At 36.9% G+C, this 14627-nt stretch overlaps 1 protein-coding gene across 2 annotated transcripts; it reads left to right on the forward strand.

The window, feature by feature from the left end:
• Positions 1-217: 217 nt before the first annotated feature.
• On the forward strand, positions 218-12968 carry LOC101746721 (phospholipase A1). 2 transcript variants are annotated; one of them, XM_062671438.1, is made up of 9 exons: positions 218-2024; positions 2604-2759; positions 7608-7653; positions 7735-7844; positions 8065-8222; positions 8927-9075; positions 10517-10743; positions 11779-11941; positions 12802-12968. In XM_062671438.1, exons 1-9 carry the CDS (start codon positions 1979-1981, stop codon positions 12884-12886), a joined length of 1140 nt encoding a protein of 379 aa, XP_062527422.1. In that variant the 5' UTR covers positions 218-1978; the 3' UTR covers positions 12887-12968. The 2 variants fall into 2 exon arrangements, with proteins under 2 accessions (XP_062527422.1, XP_004929513.1); XM_004929456.5 differs by having other exon boundaries at positions 12817-12968.
• Positions 12969-14627: the final 1659 nt, after the last annotated feature.

Consider the following 14627-nt stretch of genomic DNA (forward strand, 5'->3'; position numbering starts at 1 on the left):
CTATCTAATCGTTGGTGGTGTAAAGGCCTATACCAGTTACACTATGACGCATAGGTGAGCTCACGGGCTCAACCTGGGAAAATTTGCTAACTCTAGGCCTAATATGAGCTGTGCTTCGTTGAATCTACCACCGGATCGGAATCGCGACCCGCTCCAAAGATCCAGCGAGAAACTTAGTGGGTTGTGTCTATGGGCTAGGTTGCACTTCGAACTCTTTTTTTTTTTTTTTTATTGCTTAGATGTGTGGACGAGCTCACAGCCCACCTGGTGTTAAGTGGTTACTGGAGCCCATAGACATCTACAACGTAAATGCGCCACACACCTTGAGATATAGTTCTAAGGTCTCAGTATAGTCACAACGGCTGACCCACCCTTCAAACCGAAACGCATTACTGCTTCACGGCAGAAATAGGCGGGGCGGTGGTACCTACCCATGCGGACTCACAAAAGGTCCCACCACTAGTAATTACGCAAATTAAAATTTTTGCGGGTTTAATTTTTATTGCACGATGTTATTCCTTCACCGTGGAAGTCAATCGTGAACATTTGTTGAGTACGTATTTCATTAGAAAAATTGGTACCCGCCAGCGAGATTCGAACACCGGTGCATCGGTCGATACGAATGCACCGGACGTCTTATCCTTTAGGCCACGACGACTTCAAAATACTTCGTATTCAACGGGAATGGTGGCAGGTGGTGGTGAATGGTTGGATGGTCACGTAGTGAGACGCGGCCACGATAAGAGAGCTTTTCCAAAGAAGCGTTCTGACGCTGTCTTCGGATACTTATGTACGTATAGATTCTAATTGTAGGTCATTATGAAGAGCTATTGTACATTACTTCTTACACACCAATATACTAAAATACACTTAATAAATGAACAGATTATAGGGTCGTGTGATGTCTAAACGTAACTAAACTAAATGCAATTTTAATCATGTCCGACAAATTAAAATACAATCTGTCACCAGCAATTTAAATAAAGAAATAAATTGCGGCTCTGTATGAGAGGGAGTTTCTTCATCACGAGTGTGCCTCCTGAATATTATTTGTTAGAATAAGTATGTAGTATGTTTGAATCAATTCTCATACCATAGCTGAACGATTAATGAATCAAGCGGCATTATGTCCGCGACGATGTTTTCTGAAATAAGCGAATGACCTCTTAAACGAGTGTGCGATGAATTTTCGAACTAAATGCCCAATAACCAAACCGGATTTCAGTTTTGTGATTAAGATAGAAACAAATTGTTCAGTTTGCATAACGCACACGTGTAGATCGACTCTGTGCATTTCGTATTAGATATGTGTCGTTCGCGAACGAACGAGTCAAACGACCCGGGTCTCAAATTCCGCGCGAACAATAGGGTCACTTCAAAAAATATGAGCCGTTCACTAAATCGACTCGTTTAACACAAAACCTACGAATCAGAAGAAAAGAACCATACGAGTACGACGGTCATTCGGGTTATTTCGGGTTGCCACGTCTCGCCCCGCGCCCGTCTCGCTTAGTCGTTCGTTCGACTGAACGGGTCGTACGAACCGGATCATTTTGTCAACAGGTCAGTACTGATCTGAATCTCTAAAATTGAACGAACGACACATATCTATTTCGTATGTGGAATCAAAGAAATGAAAATGATGTAAAATATTACAAACCCATTTGCTCAAATCATGTAAATTTATATAATTAGTTTGTGTCCAATCTAAATTCAACATAATTTAATCGGAAATTATATTTAAAAGAAAGTGAAACTGGTCGGTCATTAACAAAAACATCTAAAGGTCACTTTCACTGACACCGAAACTGACTCAAAAGTGTTACGAAGGATTCCTCATATTTACAAGAATGGATAATAATTATTGAAGTAATGTTTTAATTTGTCGAAGCAACTGATACAAACAGGACGTCGCTACTACCTCCTATAAAACACAATACAACTTTGGCAAAACGACAATCAGTGAAAAGGCTTCAAAATGAACGCAGGTGTCTTCGCCTTCTTCTTTATCCTCGTCGGGAGCGGTGAGTTGGTATTATCTACCCTAATTATGAATATCTCTGGGTTCATTTTCAAAGTAAATTTTTTCTTTAAATTTAACTGAAATATCCGTCGAGCAAAACTTATGCGTCAATATACAAATACAATAGATTAAAAATGCCAAACTAATCAGCTTCTTTGCTTTGATCATTTTTCTTGGAAATTCATTGTGACATTATATTTTTTTTTAGGTAAACAAGCTCACAACAGCCAAACTGTTGCTATGTTACCGAAGCTCATAGACATCACCACCTGAATCCGTTAGCCACCGTGATACATGAGATCTTAGTTTTCATTGTATAGTGTAATGTTTGAGCCCGGGTGGGGTAAACTAGAACTTATGACTACTTTTTGGGAGAAATAGACATATTTGTTTAAATACCAATGTAGCCAAGTCTTTATCTAATGACTCGGCGAAGGTGTGTTGTCCATTCATAGTGTGATTGATGTCTATTAATATATCTGATAACTATGATGGGGTCCGAAAGCTCGTCTGGCCTACCCTTTTCATTAAATATGTCTATATTAGGTTCTTAATCGTTTTGTTCTCTGACATTATGAAGGTCAATGGCAATTAATGTCATGTCATCGAGTACACTCGTCGGATTACTTCGATCCAAGCGCCTACATCGAAGATTGGACATTAGACAATGAAAATGAAACACTTCATTTGCCTTCGTCATACCTCCACAGCTTCGGATATAATCACTCGTGGAATGGTAAGTAGCAGAAACCTAATCCATTCTATTATTTTATTTACAAAAGTAATTTTATCTGTCCCAGCAATATCATTATCACCGTATCTTAATAGGTCACATATAAAGGGTTATTTAATATTTTATTTTCGTTACTTGGAACTGCCACTTGTTTTGAATATAAATGAAGAAGCTATGAAAAAAGGAGTTTTGAGAAATAGCAATTTTTTTTCAATCTCAACTGGCATTAATCAAAAATTATCAACGGGAGTATTTAAGAGCATTTATAGTCTTGTATCTATAGGCAGCAAGCAGCCACTTTACAACAATTATAAATGACTGGTAGAAGTGGATCTTGTGAGCCCGCACGATTAAGTACTACCACCCTGCCTATTTCTGCCGCAAACCAGTAATGCGTTCTGGTTTGAAGGATGATGCAGCCGTTATACTATAGAACAGATTTATATCTTTTGTCTTATGGTGGATTGCGGCATTAACGTTGTTAATGTCTACTGACTCCAATAACCTTTTAACACCAGTTGGGCCGTGAGCTTGTGTTTGAATTCGGAACGTCAAAAGTGTCAACGAGCGACGTCCGCTATGACGCCTTACCCTTTTCATTTCCAGCCGCCAAGGGCGACACATCTATTTCATATTTCTTATATATATCTTTAATTTGTCACTTATGAACTAATAAAAATATCAAACTAATAATACAGTCCACTCTCATTCACTACAACGCAACAGCTTGTTCACTCGTTTTACTAATAAATAGGCTGTCAGTTCTAAGTTCATTTTAGCCACCTAAACAGTTTTTAAAATCATACATTCCTGATTCATGTACGTGGTTGTTTTGAAGTGTAATTTTGTCGTTTAGAATTCGGCTCGCGTACTTTGGTTTCCGCTTTGAATATTTACTCTTGTTTTACGACAATTCTTGGCTGGAATTTCACTTTTTCAACTATTCCCGGACTTGAAATTGTAACCGGATGTACAATAACTTTTATCACTTATATTACCTAGTAGAGACCTTTTTTTATAAATACAAGTACATTTCCAGTTGTTAAAATAAAACGATGTTGACACAAATAATGAGCATTTCATTTTATCCAATTTAAGGTGGTACGTCTGTTAGTTCAAATTAACTATATACATGTTAAAACAATTACTGTACGTAGACTGTTAAAATTATAACAAAAAAAAAACCCTAAAATGTTAAATTAATTGTTTCCTACTATTAATAAACATTTTAAACTAGCCCGCTTTCACTGCATTCGAGAATTAATTGCCGAATGAACAATCTACAAATTAACATTTCATTTAAAAAGGGACAATTTGTCAAAAAAAAACACCTGTTGTCAAAAATAAGACAGAAAGGAAAATCAAAAAAAGCTGCCCAGCTGGTTCGTGCTTTTAATTACTTCATTACATTTACAATTCAGTACGTTTATAATCAGGTCATAACAGGCTACTTTTGAAGTGAAACTTCTTTAGGCGCGTTGAGAGTAAAATTTAACTCGGTACAGATTCGTTATGGCTAGAGAGAAAATATACAATTTAGGAAGAACGAGAATGAGAAAATAGACAGAGCATCTCGCGAATCACTCGACCGTGGATAGACGGAAAGGACAATGATCTTCTCAGCGGATCGCGATTCCGATCCAGTAGTAGATTCATTCGTGAAGCTGCTGCCCTTGAGTTGTTACCTCCCGCTCGGACAGCTTTTAGCAAATCCCACCTCGCCTGGCTGAGCCTGTGCTTGCCCACCTATTCTGGTGAAAATGGAAAAGCCTCCGCACCACCAGTGATCCCTCGTTCATAAAAAAAGAAGAAAAGGATAAAGCGATCCAGGTCGTTTCTCTTATACACAGCATTCTCCGTCTCCGCTTTATGCGGCTCTATGAAAACGGAAAAAATTAAGAAAACCACAATACTACACACCGCAAAAGAAGTTTCACTTCTTTCACGTGCACTAAGTTGCACGTGCACCGTTTCTATTATTATTATAGATGTAGGGAAACACAATTAAAAACTAATTAAATGTGGATCAGCGTTCTCTAGGGAAGATCTTCCACCGAGCGGGTTCGGAAGTCGTTCTTCGGAACTTGATTAATAAGCATCCAAGATTACTTATAAAATGTTACTATCGCGTTTCAAGTTTTTATCAAATACCTTCCGATCTATGACTAGCTGCACAAGAATTTATCCTTATCTTAGTAAAGAAATATGATTTTTCGTTTACCTTAGGGCATTAGTTTATGGACCTATTGGCTTCGGAAACGATTATCCGTATTTAAACTAATGAGAACATAATTGAACTGTATTTTCGGAGATTTAGACGTTATTAAAACGCTGGTAAACGTGTCGAATAGCTGACCTACAATTTCCAAGAACACGGACGATCAAGGTTGGTTAAAATTTTAATATAGCACCAATTACTATCAACACCAATATAGTGGTAATAACAGGAAAAGTTAAATTTTCATTTTATTATCATTTTTTATTCATGTGATAAGTATATTATATGGTGTATCCAAAGTAGAGGAAACTTTGTAATTTTATAGTTTTCATAGGTACTCTGAGTTTCTTGCCGAAGCTTTTGAGTGATAAAACGGCATTCAGACTGTAAACTTATGAGGATTTTGAGGATTTGATAAAGTCTGTCAAGGTTTGCTTGAATTAAACAAAAAATCTATGATGTTCAGTACGGGTAGGGCTTCTTTCACATTGTGATCTACAATTTATCTAGTTACGATAACCGCGTGCCGTTCAATAAATTGATAATACGACGCTTGAAAGGCAAACGTGACTAAGCGACAATAACTGCTTTGTACGTAAATTATAGGCAATAAGCATATTCGATGCGCAAAAAAATATATATTTCTAGGTCTATTAAAATCATTTCAATCCTACAGCTAGATTCGTTAAAATAGAATTTTTTTCAGGTATTTTTCAGGTATATTTTAAATTAATTTCAACTTTAAATTAGTCTTCTGTAAAGTTTACGCATTGTCGCTTAGTCACGTTTGCCTTTCAAGCGTCGAATTATGTATTTCTAATTTTATGTAAAATAAATATTTATAGATATAATAATAATAATAATACGATATAACGGCTACAATAAAGCCCGATTACACTCCGTTGTGACTATAGCGAAATAGTTTGAGAAAAAATAAACCATTGAAAGCACTTTCGGGCGAACTGTCTGTCGTACGTCGTGCGATTCTGTATTGGAAATCTTCCTTGAAGTATGAACGATTGAACAGCATACAAAACGACAAATAGTTTCATAATATGTAGATTTATTGACACTTGTGTCATGGCCCACTTTGCGGGTTTTTCTTAGGGGGTCTCGGCTCTGATCCGGTGGTCGATTCAGAAAGTGCTGCTGTCTTGTGTTAGCACTTATGTTAACAAAGTCTCTCATGTTGAGCCCCGCGAACTCGCCTTTCTTTAATTCATTGTTTAGATGACTGACCGAGCTTACGGCCCATGGGTTGGGCCTCAATGGTTTCCGGAGCCCATAGACATTAGCAACGTAAATGCCGCCACCCACCTTGAGAAACGAGTTTTCAGGCTTCAGTTTTACAGTACAACGACTGCTCCACTCTTCAAACCGAAACGCATTACTACTTCACGGCAGAAATAGGCAGGATGGTGATACCCGTGCGGACTCACAAGATGTCCTACCGCACCTCCAGTAATTACGCAAATTATAATTTTTGCGGGTTTGATTTTTACTACACGATGTTATTCCTTCACCGTGGAAGTCAATCGTGAACAATCGTGTTCGGTGAAGCTAGTATAGCCCGTCGAGGTTGCTAGCACTTCACTTCTGATTTGTCCGATTTGAAGTTTCATAGTCATGATAATATAGTATGGGTCCTTTTATTTAATGTATATAATTTAGAAAAGGCCCTCTTGTGAGTCCGAACGCGTAGGTACCACCACCCCGCCTATTTCTGCCGTGAAGCAGTAATGCGTTTCGGTTTGAAGGGTGGGGCAGCTGTTGTAACTATACTAAGGCCTTAGAACTTATATCTCAAGGTGGGTGGCGCATTTAATTTGTAGATGTCTATGGGCTCCCGTAACCACTTAACACCAGGTGGACTGTGAGCTCGTCCACCCATTTAAGCAATAAAAAAAAACTAGAAAACGGAATAACAACTCTTTTAATACAAAATTTACAACTATCAGAGAGAAAGCGGTTTGAAAATGTTTTAAATTAGCAAACATTACGAATCTAACAGGTTTAAGCTAATTAACACCACAACCAGTCGATCTTAAAATTATTTAGGCAAAGATTTTTTTGCGTGAAAGCCTTTAACAATTATGTCGTCAATTCCAATATTAGATATTAGCTTATTTACTTGGCTTATTGAACAACTTTATAAGACTCTAATAGTCTAAAATAAACGATAGTTTCTGCATCTGTACCCAATGTATACCATATTAAGAATAGATTTACGCAAAACATACAGAACTTAAAACTTTAAGTACTTATTACCGGCAATTGTACCTCTAAAGAAATGTACTTGGTTATGGTTTTAGAAATAACTTACGATTTTTATTTTTATTAAATTTTTTATTGCTTACATAGGTGGATGAGCTCACAGCCCACCTGGTATTAAGTGGCTACTGGAGCCCATAGACATCTACAACGTAAATGCGCCACCCACCTTGATAAGCTCGAAGGTCTCAGTATAGTTACAGCGTCTGCCCCACCCTTCAAACCGAAACGTATTTCTGCTTCAAGGCAGAAATAGGCAGGGCGGTGGTACCTACCCGTGCGGACTCACAAGAGGTCCTACCACCAGTAATCCTAAGTTATCGCTTTTTATTAGATTAATGATTCCTAATTGAATTAAACAGGTTACAGTAGCAATGAAGATGGCGCAAAATTGCGTTATTATTTCGGGTAAGGTTCCCACATAATTTGTTGTTATAATGAAGAGCTTTAAATTATTCCTATCAATGGACCATTATTTTTAAATTTCAGTTCAAGGAGCGATTATAAGGAATGGCCCTTGTCAGAAGCTCATAAAATTTTTTCATACAGTTGGTACGATCCCAGTAAGCCAACCGTGATTTTCACTCACGGTTTCACAGGTGAGTAAAATATTTCACATATTTTGGTGCCGTAGTCTCAGCATTTAAAAAACTAATACCCAAAAGTATTCTAAAAACCTGGTATTTGTGAAATTATTTGCAAGTACATTTAAGACGCATGATAAATTTGAATGTAAGGAAGACGTGTCAGGTAATTTGTCAAAAGTACGTGTGGTTTCTTTTAGTTTTCAGAAGTTCATCATAAATATTGTTTCGTTAGGTTTTCCCGAAGGTTTAGCGGTAGTTTCGGTAGTCGGTTTCTTCATAGAAGAAGGCAAGAGTAATGTGATACTTTTGAATTGGCAACATCTCGCTGCCCACGTGTATCCCAGCTTCGTGAATTCATACTTGAATTGGGCCGCACCAAACGCAATAAAGGTTAGTTAGTATTGGCATTTAACTTTATTAAGTATCACTCGATGAACATTCAAATCAAAATATGAAACGTTGCAACGTGATATTAAAAATTAATTGTAAATAAGTAAGTCTTAAAAATTTAGAATGTCTAATGTAGGTTGAAACTAAAATATTTAAATGTGTATGTATGTGTTGGTAGGCCATCATTAGCGCGGTTGGGTTTTAAGGGGAGGGTAGCCGTATTAACAACAGAAGCGTGACTTCGACCATGTCCACCGTAGAATCCTCTTAATTTAATAGTTTTCAACTAAAGTGCTAGTCTGAGGAAGTAAAAAAATATTGGTAATAGGTAGGACAGAAGGTAAGCCTACGCGCAAATTTCCTGCCTTTTTCTACCGCTGCAACAAACAATTGAAAGTGTGCTCTCGTGCCACTACTACCACCGGTAACTTCAGGTAGTCTGAGTACAAACACCAATCATTGCAATACAATAAAATAGAAGTTTTAAGTTAGGACCCCAAATGGAAAGTTAACAACATGTTACGAACAATCCAAAGCGTGTGTTTGTTTTAAGGGAAAACACTTTCAACGAACCTGTCATTGTAATTCCGAACACGTCATTTTGTTAGTTAGTTAATTGCCTTGGACGTTACTAAATTTGACTTTTCGTCAGTTACAAAAACTACGTTGAAACTCTACTAATTAAGTTGTTTTAACAACGCCAGGTTGGAGCGGAGTTTGCGGAAACTCTGTTGAACTTGTCAAAGACGGGACTAGATTTGGGAAAGACCCACTTAGTTGGACATTCTCTTGGAGCGCATATCTTCGGGATTGCTGGCAATAGGATTTCGGAGAGAGGGGTGCAGTTACCTTGGTAAGTTCAAAGTAAATAGGTTAGTGAAAAATAACCATTGAGCCATTGAGGTCTACAAATATTGTATAGTGCTGTTATAGAATAAAATATTAACCCTTAAACCGGTGCCGCAACTAGTACAAAAAGCTATTAGACCTGTAAACAATCCGATAAGTTATTGTTACGCGCTGGGGTTCGGGTTAAATAAAATTTTACCAAAGTACTACTTAAAAACTGTATTCAACACTTAAAACACTTAAACACTTCATAAACACTTTAAAACTCTCAATTCGCTTGTTCCGCTTCGCCTCAGGTGATCCGTTCGCTATTTCGCTTCGAGTAGTTCCGATTACTGACTGACTGCGTGCCATCTCTACAACGCTTTTATAGCCGATACCTCATCCCTAGAATTATCGAGAACATTCCACACCTTTCTAGTAGCAGTTTCCGCTATCTGAAAATAGATGGCGTTGTAATTCTCGAGCATTCTGGATTCTTCGATATTCCTTCGACTATTCGGCGATAGATGGCGTTACTCTTACCGGCGTAACATTATTAATCAGCTTGACAAACGTTTGACTTACTCGGTAGTGCAGTAGCTAGCGCCCCTAACTGTTGCGCCGAGGGTCGTGGGTTCGATTTCTACATCGGAGAAACATTCGTGTGACAAACAGGTTTGTTTGCTCCTTCTTTGGGTGTTTATTATCAATTTATGTATATATTTGAACGTATATAAGTATGTATGTCCCCATAAGAGAGAAAATCCTAATTTTAGGTACCAATAACACAGAAAATCTTAATTTCAGGCCGGAAGACCATGCATGATTTGTTAACAGTTATATTAAAAAAAAAAAACAAGACTAATATAAGCAGAATGGTTGTTATAATCCGTCAAATTTAAACTCCGATGTCAGGTTTTGTTTTAATTAAAATTTTCACCACCCTACCTTATTATAGAGTTACTTTGGCACATTTCAGAAATCACGTCATATTTTGAAACGGATTGAACTGAACTGAATTAAAATTGATTTAAACTTAAACATAAAAAGAGGAATAGATCGTTGAATTGCATTACACACGTATCGTAGTATTGACTAAAGTACATACATGTAAAACAGTAGATAAAAGTTCTGCACCAAACCAACAGAGAATGAAGAGAGCCTATACGACTTATGGACAGCAGAAAAACTAAAGGCTGCCTATTTCTATGGATATTATTCAAGCGTTATTTGTGCATATTTGGTAGAAACAGCTAGGAGAACAGTTTATTCGGTCACGAATAACCAGAAAAAAGATCTAACGAGATCTTCTGAGACAATACCTCAGAACTTATACTAAAAAATAACTCTTTGAGATTAATTCTGAAACATTACCAATATAATATATTTTCTTTTATATCTTATACTCCACTAACACTATTGATTTAATTCGAAAATATCTTATCTATATTGATTCATTGTAGGATTACAGGATTGGATCCATCCAGTGCAGTGTTTGATATGAAACCTGCTCATATGAAACTGAACCCAAACTCTGCGCGGTACGTGTCAGTAGTACATTCTGATCCGAGTAAATACGGCAGCAGTAAAGAGCTTGGCCTTGTGAATTTTTGGCCCAACTACAGAAACCGTGGGCCAGTTTTACAACCTGGATGCCCAGCCGGTCGGTATGCTAGATTCTCCAGTGAAGGTTAGTCAACATAAAACTTTACACAACGAACCAATATCAAATACGACACATCTCTTAAAACCTGCACGCGATAACGGTATTATGTCAGAAACATTCCCTGAAATATCAACAACTAACAGAGTTTTACACCAATAACAACAGACAAAAAAAACCCTAGTTATATAATATAATAGATATATATTTTAATATCATAGATCTATAAATATTCATTTTCACATTTGAAGAAAGAAAAAATATTCTAAGTATATTTATGATTGTTAGTTACAATAAAAATATGGTAATAGCTGATCGGTAATAGCTATATTTACTAGATTATCAATTCTGTCATTCTAATGGCAGAAAACACGGTGTTTGGGATAATTAGATCAGACCAGGTATTGTTATATACCCACATATTGAAACTCTTTCAAATGAACGTAATAAATATATGGTATTTGGGAGTTTTAATCCAGACAAGTGCTTACATTTTTTTTAAATAAACTAACTGAAAGCTGCTATACTCTGCTGGTACCGTGCATTATCCGGCAATTGTAAGTACCATCACACCGCATATAGATGCGTTAATTCGTTTCAATTTTGTAAGATGGGATAGCCGTTATGCAATAAATACAATTCAGACTTCGACCTGATGTTACAAAGTGGTTTAAGGCATTCACTTTGTCATATCTATGGACTCCGGTAGCTACTTTATACAAGACATTTGCTATTCCTCTGCTTTTAAAAACGTATCCTCTACGATCCGATTCGAAATTCCTCTGTTTCGAAGTCGTCGTGGCTTAAAGGATAAGACGTCCAGTAGTACCACCACCCTGCCTATTTCTGGCGTGAAGCAGTAATGCGTTTCGGTTTGAAGGGTGGGGCAGCCGTTGTAATTATACTGAGACCTTAGAACTCATATCTCAAGGTGGGTGACGGCATCTACGGCGGCACTTAACACCATGTTGGCTGTGCGATCGTCCATCCATATACGCAATAAAAAAAGACCTCTAACCCTATTTCAGAGTTAAACTTCCCTTATCATATCTGATGTTTCAGATTTATGCAGTCACCATCGATGTTGGCAACTCCTAATAGACTCGTACAAATATCGTGGAACTCTGATTGGTAGTTACGCTAGAAGCTTTAGGATATGGAAAAATTATTCGAAGGATGAACGAAATGCTGACGTTTTAGGATTGGAGACCTATAATCCCGTAGCGTGAGTAAATACACTTATGTGGTTCGCAAGAAACGTCAACCTACACGACGATCTGGGTCTTGAAACACCTGAAGTTAGCGTCGGAACGGTACTTCGATAAGGTCACCATAGTCGTCATGATAATCGCTTCATCGTTTCCGCCGCTGACTACTTCCTGACTCCGGCTCAAGTAGGAGCCAAAAACCATCGGCGCCCTCGACTTGTCCTTACGGAAGCATCCGAACTGACACTATTATTAGACACTTGTAAGTCTAACACTAGGAGCAGGCTTAAGAAACCTAGTAACCGTGCTCGTTAAACTTGGCAAAGAGTTCAACGTGTAACCTAACCCTTACATCAGCCCGCTGAGTTTCTTGCCGGTTCTTCTCAGCGGGTCGCGATGCCGATCCGGTAGTTCGATACTTCTTTGTTTGTATGTATTCCAAAATATTATCAAATATCCCCTATTTGCATATATATTCTATATCCAAAAATCCCCTGTTTTCGGAGAAAAAATCTACTTTAAAATCATCAAGCAACACAACTTTTTTTTAACTTACCAATTGAGTGAACAAGCTTACAAGCACCCTGAATATTATCCACCTTGAGATGAGCTTTGTCTATTTTTATTCTCCTACCTTTCTTGTGTCTACCCTACTCTGGAACTGGAATGTATTACTGCTTTGCGGCAGAAATAGGCAAGACGGTGGCAGTGTAAATCAAAGATTAAGGTTTGGATGAGGACATGGAACATAATATTATTATTAATTGGTCATTATGTTATTATTACTATTCAAAAAAGACCAAAGTAATTGACTATAAGTTCATTTTATAGGCACATTAAATATAATTCAGCGGAAAACATTTTTATTCATTCGCAGTTTTTTTGTTTGTAGGAAACCTGGAAACTATTATTTAATAACGGCTGGAAAATCTCCATATGGATTGGGAGAAGATGGATTATGACTAATTGAATTTCAAAAGGCCTATTTTTCTATATTTATAACACTGTGATATGAGAAATAAATATTTAAATTTACACACAAAATAGCTTATTAATTTTTTTTTGTTTTGTACCAATCCCTACAGGCACACTCCACTGCACCATACAAGGTGTATTTACCCACGCGGATATTTTCTTACTATTCCGTCTATCTTATCAAGTAGCAGACATGTGTTAAGAGGTAACTTTCAACTTTATAAAATCGAGACTTCGTGTCACAACTTAGCCGACGGATTTATTTATGGACACCGTTGATAATTTCTCATTTCATATTCTGTAGATATAATAAAATGGAGGCCGTCATTCATCTCAAGACATGAAGTCGAAATCTTAATTCAACACCAGTTAGATCGTGAACCGGTCTACCTTCGGAAGTTAAATATAGTTTTTAGTATTACTTTTCATATTTTTGTACCAAACAGGATTAATTATGAATACTTATAGTAAAAGATTGTAGTTATTGATCTAATGTTCAATAACAATAGCCGTTCATACAAAATTACTCTCCAAAGGAGGAAGTACCTAAACAAATAAAAACTTTTCTCATTACGAATTCTATCTTTGATAATGATCCACTGAATACAGAACGAATTAATCATTCCTAAGTCGAAATCTTTGCACAAATCATTAAAGCACTTAAAGCCAAATGGTATCTCCGATGAGCATGCCAAATGGAAATTTTGATTTTATTGAGAGGTAAAAATGCAATCATTCATGATGACTTTTACATTCAGCTTTTACCAAAATTAAACTGTCAATAGTCTATCTATTTCTGATAGTCTGTTGTGAAACAATGTTAGAGATAATTGTTTTGAGCATTTTACTAATATATTTATTTTCAATTATAAATTTATTTCTACTTTATATGTATATTTTTAAAACTACTGTTTGACTTTGCAATACACACTTTTTTACTTTCCAAGCCAAATCATACTTTTAAGAATAAAGTACGTAAAATGTAAGGGGAAGAAGCCTTTGTAATCTACGTTAAAAAAAAACATTTTAACAAACGCTGTTGTTTATTTAGGGAGCTTCATTTTAAATTTTCTAGTACGGACTGGAGTCATTTTGGTATTTGCAAACAAACAGTTTCGGAAAAATTTAGCAACGATGTTTTTTTTTTATTTAACTAAACAACTACCTATATAGGTGTAAATTTACCACAGCTGCCGCAATAATTTAATTATATGAAGATGGTTTGTCTTAGAGGTCATTCACCTAGCTTACAGAAAATGCTTTTGACAAATCTAACTTAAAATTCGACGTAAGCAAATCGAGATATGAACCTCAAGTTTCCATTTTCAAGTCTCAAGGGACTTCGTTCTACTTCGCATACTCGTTTCGTCAAAGGAGCGTGCAGAAAAGACATTTTAATTCAAAACAAACCGGTCCATCAGAATGAGACTCGCGTAGACTCCCCAGGGCAGGACCAAGCCACGGGCACTGCTATCCAACTCGTTTAAATGACGACTGAAACTACGCCTTGATGGAAAACAAGACACACAGCTTAGTACTGTGCTATTTAAAAGATTTGAATAAATCTACAACATAGTCTTAACATTTTGAAAGTCATCCGAAAATCTCGCTTTTGAATATACTTATATTTTCTATATCGTTCCCTTACTGCTGAGGATCGCGACCACATGTGACGTTCTTCCACTGTGTTCGATCATGGGTGGCATGGACAGCATGGCACAGACTACG

This window comes from Bombyx mori, chromosome 12, assembly GCF_030269925.1.
Source record: "Bombyx mori chromosome 12, ASM3026992v2".
Taxonomy (NCBI): domain Eukaryota; kingdom Metazoa; phylum Arthropoda; class Insecta; order Lepidoptera; family Bombycidae; genus Bombyx; species Bombyx mori.